The sequence below is a fragment of the Coloeus monedula genome (genome assembly GCF_965178545.1).
Source record: "Coloeus monedula genome assembly, chromosome: 4".
Classification (NCBI taxonomy): domain Eukaryota; kingdom Metazoa; phylum Chordata; class Aves; order Passeriformes; family Corvidae; genus Coloeus; species Coloeus monedula.
In genome coordinates, this window is record NC_138784.1 from 28,776,565 (window position 1) to 28,795,637 (window position 19,073).

At 38.2% G+C, this 19,073-nt stretch overlaps 1 protein-coding gene across 1 annotated transcript in view; it reads right to left on the minus strand.

The window, feature by feature from the left end:
* ANO4 (anoctamin 4) overlaps positions 1–16,282 on the minus strand; it is a gene marked incomplete at both ends in the record, with an annotated part of 117,890 nt that extends 101,608 nt beyond the window's left edge. The window contains 2 exons of the mRNA XM_082280340.1: positions 1,550–1,660; positions 16,213–16,282. Of these exons, the coding sequence (XP_082136466.1) occupies positions 1,550–1,660; positions 16,213–16,282 (181 nt within the window). The remainder of the gene's footprint in view (positions 1–1,549; positions 1,661–16,212) is intronic.
* Between the last annotated feature and the right edge of the window lie 2,791 nt (positions 16,283–19,073).

A 19,073-nucleotide genomic window follows, 5' to 3' on the forward strand; every position in this document is an offset into this window, starting at 1 on the left:
CTGTTGAGAGCAACTACCCTAGAAAGAATATTTAGACATGTTGATCCCAATCAGATGATATTCACAACAGTCTGCATGGAGCAACACTCCCCTGGACACACAACAAACCTCTGCAAAGTGTGTTGTACAGTCATAGAAATCCTTTTGTCTTTGCTGAAGGAGATGTAGCTAAAGGACATAGAGATTAACTTCCCAACAGCACCTGTGTCTGGACTGGATAAATGAAAAACACTACCTTCAAGGCTGTAAAATCTGCATCCTTCTCAAATGGCTTGTGAAAAATCTATAACTCAAAATGGCAATTCTTGAAATATTCCCATCATGAATTGCTTATCCATGTTTAGCCATCTAGTCTATTCACCCTCTGAAAGATAATTTGGTGCCTTTTCAGCTTCTCCAGTCTGCATATCAACTGCCCCCAGGCCTATATCTGGGCTGTGCTGGTGTGGAGAAGGGAGAAAACAAAACCTCATATTAAGATTTCCTGATGGGAAAAGCTTTTTAAATTAGAAAACATGGAATTCATCCCAAACCTGTAGCTTAAGTAGTAAGGTGATTCAATTTCAAATCCTTACCCCCATCATCATACTAACTTGAGCATTTTCCTTCACTCCCAAACTAGTACCACCACTTAACGACCAGATGCTACCACTGTGTGGTTCCTTATTCATGTGGCAAAAATCAGGCAGAGTCTGGGCTTTTACACATTCATCCTTTATCACTCTAAAATATAAGCTGCTGTTTCTCACTTTAGAAAATTGCTACACTAAACACCCAGTTTAAAATCAAACTGGAAAATAAGGAAGCCAGGAAGCCATGCCTCACATTTTGATTCCTGGCCTCCATGAGATTTAAAAAATTGTTATGAAAAATTCTCACTGAAATTCCAGATTCTATTTGATTCCAGAATTGCATCAGTTTTTGGGGGGTGGGGTGTCTTCCACCGTTATTAACGGGAGCAGCACTTCTTCTAGCACAAGCCTAGAGATCATTCTGTAGTCAGATTTAAGAAGGGTGAACCAATAAACTCCTAGCCCACAGCCCATTACATATAAAAAGAGATAATTTTATGAAGCATCTAAGACATGTGGACCTTCACTTGTTACGACAATCTCATGACTTCTCCCAAGTATTACCAGCTGCAAAAATATGAATATACCTCAAAATTTTGGAACAACTGGAACTTCAAATCCAGTCTTCAATCCCTGACTGCAGCATTTTTATGATATTATTAGCTCACGCATCCACTCAGGAGTGCAAAGAATGGATTAAAGTAACAGGAATCTTTCTATTTCTGATTACATCTGCATAGAAAATATCTAGTGCTGGAATCCTTTGTCACATAACAATTCAAATCTTACTATGACTTCTCTGATAGTAAAAGATTTCTTACTAGCCTTCAATAATCCACTGAACTTCCTGAGACATTTTAATAATAGATACTTATCATTCAGTTCATCACTGTGTACATGCCTTCAGTTATAATTTCAATGCATCTCTATTGAATCTTCTACCATAAACACAATTTTGCATCCAAGGAATAACTTACTTTCTTGTATTGCATTAAGAATTTCTGAAAAGTCCACATCTGTCTTCTGTATGTCTGGTTTTATCCATATTTGCGTTTCCAGCTGGTTAACCTGCAAATCCTCTCTTCCTTCTGAAGAAATTGAAGAGATTGATGGGGTTTGTGACAGTGCACTAGAAAATCCAGCCAAGGGGCTTCAGGTGAGGAAACATACACATTGAATGAAGGTACTTCCATTTTCCCTCCCTAGCAGAACCAATTTTTCTTTGAACTAATGACCTTCAGATAGAACATGGACTGATTTAAAGCTAAATACCATGAAACAACAACATTTTCTGCTATCAGCAGTGATGCAGAGTTGCCACTGGCAAGTCCCTCGTTCAGGTGACCATATGCTGCCATGCCATGAGCATCACCTAACCATACCATCTACAAAACTAGCTCCCAAATGTGAAAACAAAGAATTACGAATGACACTGGAACAAACAGACTAAAATAAAACACACACACAAAGTAAGCTGCAAGACAGAAAACAACCATTAGGACAAAAAGAGCATGGACAGTCTGTTTCAGACACAGGGAACCATAAGTTCTCATATGCCAACCTGATGGCATGACACAGTCTAGGAAGAAGCCCAGCACTGCAGTCCATTTTAAATGGATTCACACTGGTAACAGTTGCTGTCTAAAAGCACTGAAGAGTAAAAACATTTTATGGTGGGTTGCAGTTTCAAACCTATTTACACACGAAAATAGACACAAGATTTGCCCATTTCAGTCCTCTTTCAACAGGAGCAAAGAAGGCAGAAAGTTTTGAGAACAGACGCTCTCTGTGCAGAGAAAGGTGGCTGCATATGAAGAGTAGACAGAAAATGGGCAAGCAGGCTTAAGTTGCTGGCTACAGGGTATTTGGATACAAACAGAGAGAAAGAGAGAACTACCAGGAATACATCTGGTTTTTAAAGAGTAGCAGGAAAACCTTTCACAAAGAGATGATGCTCTTGAGTAACTAGTGCACAGAGTTAGCAGAAACATTCAGTGGTCAGGGAGATATCTGGGAAAGGACCTACTGACAAAAGGGCCAAGGTGGAAGAAAAAACCCTCAGGTCATTTAGATTACTGTGCTTTGCTAGATGCATCACTCATGCTTTAGATAGAAGCATTTTCCTTTCATCTACAGTCTGCCTATAGCAAGCTGCTCTTACTTTGAATTCTGTCCTAGCCCACTGTAGTTTCCTCTTCTCCTTGCCCTATACTATCTCACTACTGCCTTGATGGGAGCTACAAATTATATTCCTAGGCACAAAACTACTCAAAACTATTTTAAAGGCCCATCTTCACTTTTTGGAAATACAGATCTCAAAATGGGTACGCTTCGACCAGCTTCGTTATTTTTTATTTTTCAGTGTTAAAATAATAAAAATTCAAATTGTCTTGTGCTTGCTTCAGCATATTCTTTTGTTCCACAGCAAAGATTCATTGTTAACATCAGAGACAACTCCTCTTGTAGATTCTTGCACAGTGATCTGTCATAGCAGCAGCAGGAGTCAGCATTTAATGATGTAGAACAAAGAGAATTTCTTAAGTGAGACGACTGATTATTCATACAATAGCAGCCTAGGGAAATGTGCAGATGGCCTCAGAGATGAGAGGCTAAGATTTGCCCCAAAAGAGATTTCTAAGGCCCAAGAAAAGGAAGTAGAAAAGTAATCAATGGACAGCAATTCAGTTAAGCACTTTGTAAGTGATATCATTCAGTTTCTTCTTAAATACTCAGCTACCACTTTTAACATACACCATTACGTACTTGCATCCTCACCTCCAACAGCCTTTGTTCTGCATTTCGACCCTAGTTAGAGCAAATTAATGGCAATACTGACAAATTTAAAATACCCTTTCTTCCCCCAAACCTTCCATCCTTGTTACATTCAAATCGCTGCTCCTCAGAACAGATGAAGGTAGCAGGATCCCTGCAGCATCTCCAGAAGATCTGAAATAATTGGGCCAGGGAGAAAGGAAGTGGCAGTCAGCTATGGAGGTCCCAAAGTGCTGATATCTGATGGACTATCTAACCACAGACCTGTTAATAAAATTAAACTCTTGCAGAATGTACATAGGCAATTTCATAGCCCCTCTTTAATAAACAAAAACCAAAATGCCTAGGAAGTGATGAGAAAATGACCAGCCTAAACCTGACTGTATTTCAGACAATGAAGTCAAGACGATTTTTGCTGCATTCAAATTTCCTCTCCTGTATTTGATCCACTTGCAGTATAGGGAGCTTTCAGCAATCCACAGAAATGACAGTGTTCTATCTGATTCACAGTAGCCTTAATATCTGGCCTCACTGCACAAGTATCAGATTAACAGCATCCAGTCTGATTTCAGTCAAAATTGTAGGCATAATCTTCTACCAATCATTTGTGATAAAACACATAGCTAATCGCAAACTTGCCTTCACCAACACAAGGGCAAAAATGTACCTACCAACAACATAGCTTTTAAATTAGGGGTTGCAGGAGTGCTTTCTTCTCTCATGACCTTAATGCTGTCAATAAATTAGGGCACTTGGGCTTCTATCCTCCTCCCTCTCTGTCAGCATCCACTTTTCAGGAGGGACTACCCCATTTTTTTAGCTAAGAGAAACACCACCTGTGTGATGGGTTGTGGACTGGCCAAATTAATGATTTCTGGCTTGTTGTCAGACAGAGATTTTAAACTAGTAGATCTTCGGAAAAAGTCACAGTGACCTCATTCATGTTCCAGAGATTTGTTTTCTTTATCTTACCACAGACCTCCAATACTACATGCAAAGACAATATCTGATGTCACTGTTGCTATTGATGAATCACTAACCTGCCTTTAGCATTTCCTTCTTGCTTTAGCAGCTGCTGATTTATGCTCTATCAATATGTTCCACTGAGTAAAATCTAAGCAATATTGTCTGAGAGGATGGGAAAAACTCTCTTTCCACAGAAGTATGAGAAACATACACAAATATAAGTGAAGTAAATATTAGATTTTAAAAATTTTATGTTTTTTTTTTTTTAAAGATCAGTCTGAGATTTTTCTCAGTTTACTGAGACTTTCTAGTTCAACAGAAATAATATTTTAAATTACCTCATGGCACTCCCTCTGATTTACTCATTGATGCATAAAGTTGTGCATAAAATAATATACTTTTCCCTTTATTTGTCTTGAAGGGTCCCAATTAATTAAGTTAGGAAAAAAAAAGAGATTTTAAAAAGACCTTTAATTTTTAGAGGCTAAATGAGATAGCATGTTCTAAGTCAGAATTTTAACATACTTCTAAATATTAAAATAATCAAATGCATCAGGAAAGTGATTTATGTACCAATGTAGTTAATATGGTACTGATGTTAAACAAGGTCATTCCAACTTCTAGTGAAAGAGATTTTGCCATGTGGGTGGATGCTCCTGTCACAGGGCCATCTACCTCTAACAGGGTGGTATTTAGGAAGAGCAAATATAATTCTAACTTGAGCAAGTTTGTTTTGCTACACTAAGTACTGCATGTTATTTCTACAGAGAAGTTCCTTCTTACCAGACCCTCTTCTTTAAAGCAAGCACAAAGTTGCTGTGAATGGTGCCCTTCTCACTCTAGCCAAACCCATGTCAACGTGGGATAAAGAATCACCCCTTCAGGTACATTTTGTTTTGGCTTCTCACTGTGAGTTCTCCGCAGGCCATCTGCAGCAAAAGCAGAGTTTCAAATGGAAATTGTGTTAGGCATTTCCTATACATGTTAGTCAGGGCTGTGCATGTTTGTACAGCACAGCTTTACTGCTCTCAGTTCTGGCACTTTTCATTTCTGCGACAGGAGCAAAACAAAATGCACAACATAGTCGGTCTTCCCAGGATCTGCCCCATGACTGCACTGGACAATGCAACTGCAACAGATGAAAAACATTTTGGTTTAATTATTGCTTCAGAAATAACCCTAAACTGTTCTATGAGTCATAGAATGTAGGAAAATATAAATTAATATACACATGTCTTCCTCGCAAGATAAAGATGGCCTGAAAGCAGTAGCTCAGAGATAGATAATTATTTCATTAAGTGGAAGGCTAATGTGTATCATAACAAGTCTTTCAGAGAGAGCTGCTTTTGCTACATTGGTCAGAGAGTGTTTTCTGTCAGAAATCCTGCATCATATTCTTTTTTGTTCCTGACCAACCAGTACCGTTATACTCCTTCTGCCTAAGCCTTTTTCTCTCCCACAGCATAAGGTGAATGTCAGAGTGTTACTGTACACATCAATTGTGCTTCAGTGATTACATGAGATATATTTTAATAGATCAAAAGTATTTAATTGTTTGTTGCTGCCCTTAAATCTCTGAGGTACAATAGCGCAGAGTTTCACAATGCAAAATCATCATCGCTAAGTATGTTCTCAGCACAGGATGCAGAAACATGCCTTGTGTCAGCCTTGAGCTGCCCCTTCTCCGCACAAAAGAAAAAGGCTTTGTTTTCAATCTGTAACTTTGGCCCATCAGCCTAGCACTGCACTCCTTTCTGGAAAAAGACTGTTACCCAGAAACTTTCCTTCCATCCTTGCTCCTTACCAGAAGCACTAAGCTTCCTCTACCTTACAGCTTCAACATGTTTTCAAATTTCTACAAAGGAGGTGGGGTGTGTGTGGTGAGTTCCCTTTACCTTTCATTTAGATGCTTGTTTCCAGTCCTGGGTTCCTTTTGAAGATGGCAGTGGGGATAAGGACAGGAAAACTCGTGTTTAATTCTCTGTTTCTGAGAATTTGCTGATGTATTTGTATATGTAAGGCAGTGTAACATCAGAGTAAGACCAGCTATCTGCCACATCTACACATGTACGTGTAGTGACAAACTGGGAATATCTTAAAGGTCTCCATTTTTCCCGATATAAACCAGTGTGTGTCACAGGATTTGCCCCATCTAGCTACAAACCACATCCACAGTTTTGGAAAAATTATAAGTAGTAGTTAATGATACACATTGAGAGGCCTTTGGAGATTTCTGTTTTAAGACAAAGCATTCCATAATAATAGCATTAATACACAAGGTGTTTCCAAGACTGAAAAGTTTGGGTACACTGTGGAATTACTCGCAGACCTTTGAAAAACTTCTGCCCTGGTAGATTTCCGTAGATGTCCATAAATACATAAGAACTTTCACATAACTTTTGATATTCTTAATTGGTTTATCAGTTATCTTAAAACAAATATGTATAGTCTGTCACTATTTGGTATAGCTAAACACATCTTCTTCCAGTATGCAGAAAATACCATTTATCTTAATGGTTGTCACACTGATTATGAATAAAATAATGTGTCTGCCTGTTAGCATCCAAGATGAGTGTAAAAGAACAGAAATGTCTTTTTAATTCTGAAAATTATTGGCATAAAAATATAGGGCTTCTTCATTTTCCATAAGAAAGACCAAGGAGTGTTAGGAAAAAAACAAAAATTCAAACCCCAAATCATTCTGACTAACATGAAGCACCTATGCCAAAGATGTCTGTGCATGGTTATGTGCATGGTCATGTCAAAGGTACAGTAATAAAAATACTGGAATTATTTTTGAAAGGCCATTTAAAAACAGATTCCCTTTGCATTGCAATACACTGTAAGACTCAGCATATGTTTAATTATGTTAGTAAAAACTCTTTTCTTATCTTCCAGAAGCAGCAGTAGTGAAGGGGAGATTTCTGAGCACCTAATATTACTGATTTATCACAGACTAAGGTATTTTGAAGGCATATGGTGTCCACTCTCCCCCCATTAAACCCTGGCTGGCATCAAACAGAGAATTTGGGCCAGTTAACTACAGAGAAGCAGGGATTTCTGTGTTCAGCACTTGTTCTTTCTCTCTCATGCTGTGAATGCCTTTCCCAGAGACAACCATAGAAAAAATGGACAGACAGCCCTTGGTGCAAAGCAATACCTCGAAAATCACTTCTACTGTCACAATAGCCTGAGCACCAGAATGTAGGGATAGGGTCCTGCTTGCCCAAATTCTCATATTTCCAATTCTCTCACTGCCCATAATGAGCCGTGGGCATGAGTACAGTCAAACCCACCAACGCTGTGTTTGTATCATCAAGGGGGAGGCACCTCTTGAGCAGCGAGTTTGAACAGGACAACAACTGCAGAGAGCTGATAATCCACATCTCCCACATGGGCAAGAACCCAAACTACTGGACTGCTGTGCCAAAGCCCACAACCTCTCCCTTCATTTCCCATCTATGCTCGGAGTATGCCACAATGTTCTGATTATTGAAAGAACCGGAGTGTTCACACAGAAGCCCCAAGCATAGAATGTCACACAATCCTATGCCTAACATTTCCAGTTACTTGGCTCTATTTGGCCCTGGTGCAGATTCTTCAGCAATCAGTAGAGGGACAGAGCTGCAAAACAAGCCTTTGGAATTACCTCCTAGAAGGACTCCATTGATTATACAAAGAGACAGGGGACCAAAGTGTCTCTCCTACTGGGAACAAAGCTATCCTGTTCAAGTGCCACAATGCCTGGGATGGGTATTCATAAGATATAGTCTGAAAGTGGCACAAAACCACAGAGTGTAACTAAGCAAGGATATTTCTCCACAGCTGTACATTGCATATGAGGATCTAGAACGAAGCCTAAGATCTAAACACATTGAACAATTCAGTCCATTTCCTACTACCCTTATTTGCATAAAAATAATAGTAAGAATGATTGTTAGCTTCTCCACTTTCCTCTTACACTGTGAGCACACACGTAAAAACACAGCTATCAAAGCTCACTATCCTCAGTTACAGCATCATAAGCCCTTTCCTGGAATGAAGCCTGGAAATCCACTGTCATCACAAAGTCTTTCTTGCTTTTGTCTCAGACGAGAGCTACCGTGCAGACCCCATGAAATATGCCTTCCTGTACAGAAGCTAAACATGATCAATGACTCCCAGCCTGGTCTATCACAGGGAGAGGGTATGGTTCCAACCTACCAGCCTGTGTGTGTGGAGACCTAATAAGGGAGAGGTTATGATAAATATAATTATTCAGTTACAAACTGGAGTGGAAGAATGGGACTAATATTTATATATGATTCTGTAAAAATATTCTTTCTCAAATTTTTAGTATTTCTTTGAGAGAACCTTACAAACAGCAGGAATCATGCCCCTTATACTGGTGCAGTTGACCTTTCCTATACAGCCTTGCAACCTACTATAATTATCAAAACCTGCTAAGGAGAAATAGAGCACTTTGACATTAAAATGCATGGAGTAATATTGGGCTGTTCACATAAGATGCCTACCCAAAGGAGATTATTTTCAGCAACTGGCAGTAAGCAGAGTCTCCCTCACAAGCAGAAGGAGTGTATCTGAATATCAAGGGTCTTAATTTTCAGGCATTCTGGCAACACAAAAGGTGCAGTTGAAAAAAATTTCAGTTTTGATGACCCTTAAAAATCTTTCATCAGTGTAATAGTCCTGAATTCCTTTTTTGTGTCTGGTGCATTCCTAAAGCAAGGTCTAAATAAAGTATCAAACTGTAGCACCATCTCCCTTCTTCTGTTTCAACCACCCTGAATATTACTAGTAACGAAGAAGGCCTCAAAAAGTCATATGCTTTGTGCTCCATTGGACCTCTAAAGCACAAAATAGTACAGTACTGCATTCCCAAGGGTGGGAGCAGCAAATATTGTGCCTCTGTGAAGATCCCAGCATGGAGAGGACACATTTGCTTTCCTGAGACATCCACTCACGCATGGCACAGGAGCAGTCAGTGGTCTGCATGACCCAAAGGAAATTCTCAGAAACAAAGGACAGATTAAAAATGATGTCACCTTTCTGCTTTGCTGCTGCCCTTACACCTGGTCCAAGTTGTAACATGATTTTATGCAACTCTTTAGGGCTTTGGGGCTTTTTTGGCACCACAGTACATTGGTTGGAATTTCTAGTGTGTTCATTAGAACCCTAGAAGCCCTTACCTGTAGCATAACTACTCACCCAAGGAATAAGCCCCCCCTCCTGATTTCTTTTTGGTATTAGTTTAGGTTGTGGTTTTTTGTTGGTTGGTTCTGGGCTGCTTTTGTTTTTGTATGTTTGGGTTTTTTGTGTTTGGGTTGTTGGTTTTTTTTTTTTTCAATTATAAAGGAAGGTCTGGCTTAATTTTGAAATATCAGAGTGAACCAGCAGGCTTGGTGTTAGGAAACAGGTCTTTCTATTTTTTGGACTGATACAAACCTTTTGTGGAAATTAGTAACACTACGCAGCCCTATTTTAGTCAAATCCCTTTTCTGACTTTAAAAGCATCTCTGCCAAAGTAGAAGCTAGTTTGTTCCATCTTTTGACAGTCTTCCTGCAAGAATCTTTCTTTGGAATATATGTAGCATATTCAACATTAGAAATAGAGTCTTACATAATACTAAACCCCTTTAAGCAAGAACTATAGAGCTAAGAAAAAGCCCAATTTTTCAGTCAAGCATTACAGGAACATAATAACTGATTATTCAAAGTCTCTCTCACTGTTCCTTGAATTAGAAGTTATTTTTTAGATTAAATGGGTCATTACTTTCTCAGAAACTTTGCAAAATTTTATGTATTTTCTATTTTCTTCAGAATAGAATGGTCAAGTTGTTTTAAAACAGCTGTGTTACACTGGTCTCAGGACATTATAACCTTGCTCTGGCATGAGTAAGTTTAGTCCTAAGCCTTTTCCTGTTTTTTCTCTTTGAAAGGAAACTCTCTGATGGTAGAACAGTCAGAAACATCCACACAGAGTGGCATTTTGCAGCCTTTGTGAGGTGACTACATACTGTAAGCTAACAACAGCCAGGAGAGCTGAAATCTGAAGGGCAACTGTACTGATTTTGAAGTAACCATGCATAATTGATTGCAGGACTGAATGAAAGATTGTTCTGTAACAGGAAACAGGAGACTGATCAAAGCAGGAAGGAAAAAAAATAAATCTTTGAAAAGCATTAAGTTTAAAAACACATAGTCCCCAGAGAAGCAAAACACCCTCAAAGTCACCACTTAAAATGATTAATACTATTTTTGAAGCCCCTTATTGAGGGCATGCATAGGTCCCTCCCAGGTAGGTTCAGTACTTGCATGTGTACCATGCAGCACAAATTGATAGAGAGGGTGAAATTTCTGCCTGCCTCAAATACATTTAAATTAAGCAAGACAGATAGCATTGAAAAACAGTGCTTTTTATGCTAGCTTTTTAAAAAATTTTTTTTGTTAGCAGGCTGTTGCAAAAGTGTTCTCCAAAGTGCTTAGAACAAACATTCCAGGAGACTTTGTACCTTAGGATCAGGAATTTTCAAAGTTACTGTTTTCTTAGAAAAGTAAAGGGCTGAATGAAATAGGCTGAATGACTAAGCAAAGTGATAGAAGATTTCAAGCTCTGCATCATCTGCTAGATAGTTCAGCTCTTAATTTCAAAGTACTGCATAATCACCACGTGGTGTCCAGTCACTCAGTCCAGTGACAAAAGGTCCTTATGGTAATTGAGGCAAACTGTTCTCGTTAGGAGCTTTGCAGAGGCTGCAGAGCACCAACAGTCAGGAGAATGAACAGTCTGTGTTCGGCACGGAGGTGTTTACAGATCACACTTGAAGTACCAACATGGGAGAAATTTTGCTTGGTGCACTGAACTTACATTTCTTTGAACACAGGCTGTAGATAAAGAGAAAAGTTAAATATACAGGCTGGTTTCTTTGACATTAATGTCCCTTCTGCATAGGAATGATTCTTGTCAGCACGTGGGGGTTATAGTGTGAAAATTAGCTTAATGAGGGGAATGCTAAACTTTTATGAAATCTGCTTGCATTTTCTATGTTTCATTCCACATGAGAGAAAGTTCTATGTACACCCAGCAGAAGGCATATTGAAAAAGACTGTTCCCCTAATAATGTTAGACAAGTAAGATAACAGCATTACTGTCAGTGAGAATTCAAATTTCCAGATGAATTTACATCAGCCATCCCCATGCCATGCATGCATTTGCTGCCAAGAAATACTTGCATGACAGAGCTTTCTGGCAGAATTATTTGCAGGGGTTTATTATTTTTATCTGGGAGAGATGCATGCCACACATTCTGCCAGTCAGCAAAGAAAATGGGATTTAACCAGCAAGTCATATCTAGCTAACACAGATCTTCTAAAGACCATTTACAATCAAAAGTGAATGCTGACAACCATATGCATATTTTGTGATGAGAAGAGGATATATTTTGCATGGTCAATTACCATTGTTGAAGGATTCAGTCTGAGATTTCTTGATAATTCAAAGTTCATTAATTTGTGACTAAGCTTATTAAACACACATTTCCTTTTTTCCTCTAATTTTGGTTGCCAGTTTCAAGAACCATGCCTTTTTACTCGCCTCCCAAATCAATTTTTCTGTTGGCCAAGACCCCTAGTTCTTCTTTCTTATTTACAAGCTCAGTAAGTACAGTCATCAATAAAAATGTTACGGTTTGATAAGCAGTTAAAAAAAGAGGATCCAAATGTAAAGAAAAACCTGTCCAAGGCAAACATACCTTCTTTTAAACTCATAATCTATCAAATACTACTTGTCACAAAAGGTGAGAGAGTGCAAGAAAAGTTTCTCCAACAACCCCAGCAGACTTTCACCATAATGCCCAAAGTCAGTCCTTTCAGCACATAAAGTTCTTTCAAGTATCATGGATATTCCTGTATCATTTCAGGTAGCAAGGAATGTCCTTTCCAAAATGTACAGTTCTTTGCCTTTGAAAGGGATCTTTTTGAAAGTAAATTCTTGAAAGCAGAAATTTCTAGAATATTTTAATGTGTTTCCTGGAGTAAAGAATCTTTTCATGTTAACTAAATTTTGGAAATAAATTATTCCAAAGACAACCCTTCCCTCTGGTTGTGTAGATTGCCTGCAGTACTGATTTGTATAAATGATATAAATTACAATCTACATTATTATGTATACACTAATATATATAAACCTCAAAATGCATTTTTACCAGAAGCACAGAGAGAGAAAATCTTACTAGAGAACCTCTGAATTCCTGCTATTACAAAATGGGTAACAAGTGTTAGGAAATATTACAAGTAGAGAATAACTAAGAAGATTCCAGAGTTTCACACAATGAAAGAATTTGCTTTACTACTGCTTAGACATATTAAATAAGACATTTTTTCCACAGCCAGCAAATTTAGCGACTCCTAGAAAAATGAGGTTTGACAAGTTCTGCAGAATCTGAAAATACAGGAATTTTTCACCAAGAGAATGAAGTAATTTAACATTGTCCTGACTTGGAATAGACTAACAATGGAAAGAGCAGAGAGGAGCCCAGAAATCAAAGTACTGCTTGTTGCACAGCAAAGGTGCAACACCGCCAGAAGTGAGGCAAAGTGGTTTTTGTCCCCATATTTGCCTAACCCTGACATTGAGGGAATGGACTGCGATGACAGTTTAATCCCCTCTAGGGATGTTCCATACTTCTTCTGCTGCTCTTACAGACAGTCTAAATGATGATACCATTGCTTTCAAAATGAGCCTTCCTTGTGCAACACAGGCACATCTATTCTACACTGTCTTCAGGAGTGTTGTGCCAATTCACTGCAGCCAGCAGTCTGCCCCAATGGCTTTGAACTCTCCACTTCAGTAGCCTTGTACCCCATTAGCCACAGCACACTACAACTGCTCATATAGATGGAAGGTGATAACTGGAGGTTTCTCAAAACTAAAAACATACTATCCCCGGTTTTGGAAGGAATGCATATTTGCCTTAATGGCATTGCATCTAAATTTATCATCTGATTGCTATACTCGTCTTTGATTTTCTTCTTTCTAAGAGAAAGTTCCCTCATACGGGTGCACCTGCAAAGGTGTCAGGAGTCTTCCCTTCCCTGTTAATAGCCTTTTTCTTCCAGTTGTTTCTCCATTTTCCTCTGTGTTTTGTTTCAGTTACTCGATACCTTTATATCTGCTTAAAATTCAAGCTCAGAAGTTGTGGCTCTGCTCGTGGCTGAGCAGTACCTCTTTGCAAGCTTGCACAAAACAAGTTTTAAAATTTCATTCATTTTTAAATAAGGTACAGTACAGACTACATACTGCTCTCGAGCCACTCTAACACCCAGATTAATAATAGAAGTCATGAGCCTCAGGCTTCTCACTAGCTACAAATAAAACTGGCAGGGAAGTAACTGGAAAGGAATGCTGGAACAATGCACTGTATCTATTGTTTCTCGTCCTTAGCATATAGCTACATATGAACTTCATTCAAAGGAAACTGCTGTCAAATAAATTGAATTCATGATAGATGAATAAAAGGTGCTGTTCTTGAAAGACGAAATGGGGCAAAGGGAAAAAAGGTGCTGTGAAGAAAACAGAAGTAGTGTGCTATCAAAGGAAAATAATACCCTCAACCTGCACTTTATCAAGTGGTTTCTTTCCGTGGTTCACTCTCTCTTACTGATAAGAATTAAAATGCCATTTTAAGTCCTAAAAATACCTTCTATTATGCTGGACTGTCATCATGTTTGGAGTATTTGCTAACTGGACAAAAGAAATTTCAGAGTGAGTATAACATATACTACTCCAACACTGAGAGCTACTTGATTGTGTAACAGCACTCCAATAGAAGAAAAAACCCAAATTGTATGAACTATTTAAAATTAGATGGAACAAAACCCTGCAAACTTACTGCATGCAGTAGCAGGAGGATAATTTAGAAAACATTGGTGTAAGATTTGCTACCTGGGAAATTAATATATGTAAGAACTTCATCTTTCTAAAATATCAAGCTGCTTATGGTATCTTAGCTAAGGTACTGCCATTGGACAACTAGTGCCTTAAGCTAATTACGTAGCTACAGTTGTTAATTTGTGACTGAGTGAAGAACACATGATTTACAGTTTAAATTAGAATTTCCTCTTAGGAGTGCTATTCGTTGCTTTTGCTGCTGACCATAATCTTCCTTAGATCTACTTCCATACAGCTCAAATGGTTGCAGTTTAACCTGGACACAGACACAAATTTAGTGGTCTCAAACAGAATTAAAAAAGCAGACACGAATCATAGAAATGATATTTCATTTCAGATGAAAAAATGTAAGTTAGTCAAGAGAAGACTCCTATAATACAAAAAATATTCTCCATAGTTCACAGATGCTGTTATTGTCCAAAGAGCAGAAGAATATGCCAGATAAAACTTATCTCATATACTGAAAGCTAATTCCTCAGAGAATCACCATCCAAATGGTCACTAATGAGCTCTATTTTAGGAAACCTCTGGGACCTACCTATAAATGGATCTTTTTCTTGATCAGAAGCCAGCATATGCTGCTTGCACATCATTTAATGTTAAAGCACAGGCCATACTGATCAACACACAGATGTAGAATATGTAGCATCTCAAAATGAATGTTGTTATTGTGCATGCTCAAGTTACTTTTAAAAAAAAACTGTGATGCCGGGCTTTTTTGTCAATCTCTTAACACGCTGCAGACATTATTATATATCTTTAACAACAATAACATTTCTGTAGTAGTAATTTCTGTACTTCAAAGAAAAAGACAGAAGCTGACAAAACAAGACAAACAAGTGAACAGAAGAACTGAAATAAACAAAGCATATGGTTATGAGTCACTGCAAATTCTTCAATCTGTGTTGACAAAAGATTATGGTGACTAAATACTATGGGTGTATGAAACTCATGGCAGTAGACCTGTACAGCAATTCACAATAGATAATCTAAAATGTAAACCTCTACAAAAATTAAGCCATTTACTAGATCTGCAAGGTAAGGGGGGTACACTAAAAGTTTGCAGGCAGAACTCTCTGTCTCACAGAAACAGACTCTGCCTCCCAGCACCCAAGTAGCTGCATACAGCATCTATCATGCTCTTTCCTGGGCACCAACACTGGAAGATTACTGAGACCCTCCAATAAAGATGCTACAAAACTAACTTCATGGGCATCTTTAATTTGCTCTGCTCAGGAAAGAAATTTGGAGTTTAATTTTCACTGTGAAGAACGACTCAGCATGGCCAGTACGAATGTACTCCCCTGCTATAAGAAAAGATATTTCGAAAATAGCTCTGGCAATTATCATAACAAGGAATGAACTCATGATGTAAATTAGAATTTGATGGTTCCCAGGAGATTTTGACTTTCTTTTGAAAAGTTGCATTTCGTTAACCAGTTAACCTATGTTGTAAGATCTCGTATGCAGGTTTTGTTAGTGTTATAGCAAGACAGAGTTTGATCTACACCCCAGATTGTGTCTTTGTTCAATACCAGTGTTAGTGTCTATTACTGAATTCCAGGGGGATGACTCTAGGGCCTCTAGGGCACTGTCATTAGCTCAAGGATTATCAAAATTAAATATATATAAGGGAAGCAGTATTAAAAAACAATAGCCCAAATCTCTCTCTCTGCATTAACGTTTTGGATACCACTACACGTTGTAGGGGGTTTTATGATTAAACTTACATTTCTATTTCCCACTTTCAGCTGTCCCAACTGCTGTTACCCCCTATAATCTACACTTGACAAAAATATACCACAGGTAAACAAAACATCCATTGGTAACTCTCACAATCAATAGATTGATCTCCATGCAAGCACAATCTCATGCTATTAACACCAGCTTTGCCAGTCATGGCACATCACACATGAAATGGGGCTGGAAAAGGTATAAAGGCAAATCTGTTACCTGGCTGATGGGTTTTTGTTTTTCCACCAGTGACTGATGAAATCGTAGATCCAGAAGACGAGGCTTCCATTTTTATTGACCCTCTGGCTTGCGGGATCGAAGGATGCCCATCCACAGGTGGATGCTGTGACACTGGGTAGCTTGCTGCAGTTCTCCTCTGACAGACTTGCACACGCTTTTCAGCCCCATGAATAGATAAATTTATACCTGACAGGAATAAGAATTAGGACTGTTAGACACAAGAGATCAACATGGAATAACTAAAATATAAATTCTCATGGTTTAAAATGGAGCTGCAACAGCCTTCTTAAAGGAATAAAAAAAAAAAAAAAAAGAAAAAAGAGAACTCTAAAAAGACTAATTTTCTATGAAAATTAAAAATGTGAAAGTCTTTGCTGCTGTGTTGCAGGCATCAGAGTCAGCCACACTAATAGATATTTAAATTAATACATAGTCATGGTTTACCACTTCGCTGGTCTGCAGGAGAAAATATCTCCCATTCCTTCAGAATATCCACACAGCTCACAAAGGACAATATTAATGAGGCAACTACCACAGAGTTTATTAAATGACTGTTTTCTGATTGATGGATTAGAACTTCTCAAAAAGTATTTCTTTTTTTCTGAGGCTTTACCAGTACTAGGAAGTCTCATCATATGGAAAAGATGCTACAATTGAGGTATTAACTAGCTTTTAAGGAAAAAAATAGAAAGATCTGTTTTGAGGAAAGCAGTAAGGCTACAAACAACAATAACAAGACCTTAAGCTTGGGAAAAAATTCCACTTTCTCCAGTCCTGTGAAACCTTACCTTCAGTACTGGAAATTGTCTTTCACACCAAAATTCTCAAATTTGTCACATAATAATTTTTTATACTGAAATTGTGGTTAAAAAACAGGCTTTACTTTTCCAAAGGGAAAAGCAAAGTTGAAATTTCCTGTGTGGCCAATGCATGGTCTTAGAAAGAAATGCTATCTTACAGTAAATTGCTGATTCTGACTTCCTCCTGTCCACATTGATGCAATTGCTCCAACTCCACTTGAATTGCTTTCAGCATACTGTGGTTGAAAATCTCTTTTGGGCAAGAAAGCTGAATGATCGTTCTATGCTACTGTTTAACGCTTAATTTAATTGTGACTCTTATTGCTTCTGTCAGCAAACTATCTTTGTTTTAAAAAAAAACAAATTAAACCCCCTAACCAGACATAAACACACAAACTGAGAAGCAGATGGAAAAGCAGACCCTAAAACTGAAAGTGTGGATATTGTAAGCACACTGTAAAGTGCAGTTGCCCAAAATCATTAGATATTATTGATTGGATTGCTCAGTTTTGTGAACTGAAATGTCCAAGAATGCATTAATGACTCTGCTCTTCCAGTTCCCCTAGAAGTCAATGTGTGTGAACCTCCAGGTCATGGAAGAGGTTTAGAATCTCTGAAATATTAATAAACTTTGATCCATGATATACTATCAAGGGGAAGAGAGCTACCACTTCCACAGGCGATTTGTGAAAACAGTGGGGTTGCACACAGGAGCAAAAGCTGTGCAAACTGCTCTCCTTTATGATGGTTTTGTGCATTCAGAATCGAAGCTGAACACTCAATACTTGTCTTTGCTTCTTGACACCAGAGCTGATCTCCTGCAGGAAATAGTAAGGCATGAGGAGTTTCCTGCAGCAACTGCTCACCTAATTCCTGGTTTTAGGGCTAATGTAACCACCAGCTTCTAAAGACTGTTGAAATCACATCCTTAGGATACATAGCAAATTCCAGTCACCTTATTCTTGTGAAAGGCAGTGTATCAATCCATGTGAACAGAATGACAACGAGCTTGCCTGGACAACATGTTTCTTTGACCATGCTAGCTATAAGGGACTTCAAACAGTGAGAAGCTAAGCCCCAGCTGTAAAATGAGCTCTTTACTTCTTTTGCAGTCACTAGAACATTGTGATGCTCAAAATATTGAGCAATTATTCCTAAGGTATTAAAAAATTAGCTACAACCATTTTCTTTAAGCATCACCACAGGCTGTCCCACCATTTAAAACAACCATCCCTCTGAAGCTTACGGTGAAGTCAGCCAACGCTCGGTACTAAACTTGAGCCTGTCATCAGCACATACTTTCTAGCTGGATCTCAGTAAGGCTGTGCTTTCGTTTGGTCATGAAAATAGGGATCTATTTTAGGAACTGGTTCCAAACATAAACCGACTGCTACATTACTCTGAGGTTCAAGTTAAGTTGCTTCTTCACATTCTGAAAACGGTATATAAACTCTTGTGCAGCTGTGACTGAGCTTCCTAAACTATTTCTGCAGCACGTTTTTTTTCAGACATCAAAATAAAGGATACTGCTTCCAGATTGCTATTCCTAAGAACTGCAAAATTTGCAGATTGATCACATCCAAAATTAGGTTCAATCGACAACTTGCTGCTGGTTATATGCAACCTTTTGCTTCTTCCACTAAAGAAAGATGATAAATCATACCTCCAAACTATGTGAGAAAGAATGTTCCAGCATCACTGATAATTTTACATTTACAATTTTCTTTTGACATATTTAAAATTTAAAAGTGCCCAAAACCAACCACACAAAGTGTGTCACAAATGTATACAGTATATTTGGAAGTTTTTCACTCCAATCTCATTGGTACTGCAGTTATTTTTTTCACAGAAGACATGCTTTTGATTAGGAGAATTAATTTCCATTATTTTCCTGAGAACCAGATACAGGACAAAGATGCAAGTATCCTTATTTAATTATAACTTCAGGTTTTCCCAGAGAAAGATCAGGTCTTGCTTTTCTATGTGCATTTCTTTTTGTTAAACTACAAGTCTAAAAAAATGTAAGACAGTAATACTGCA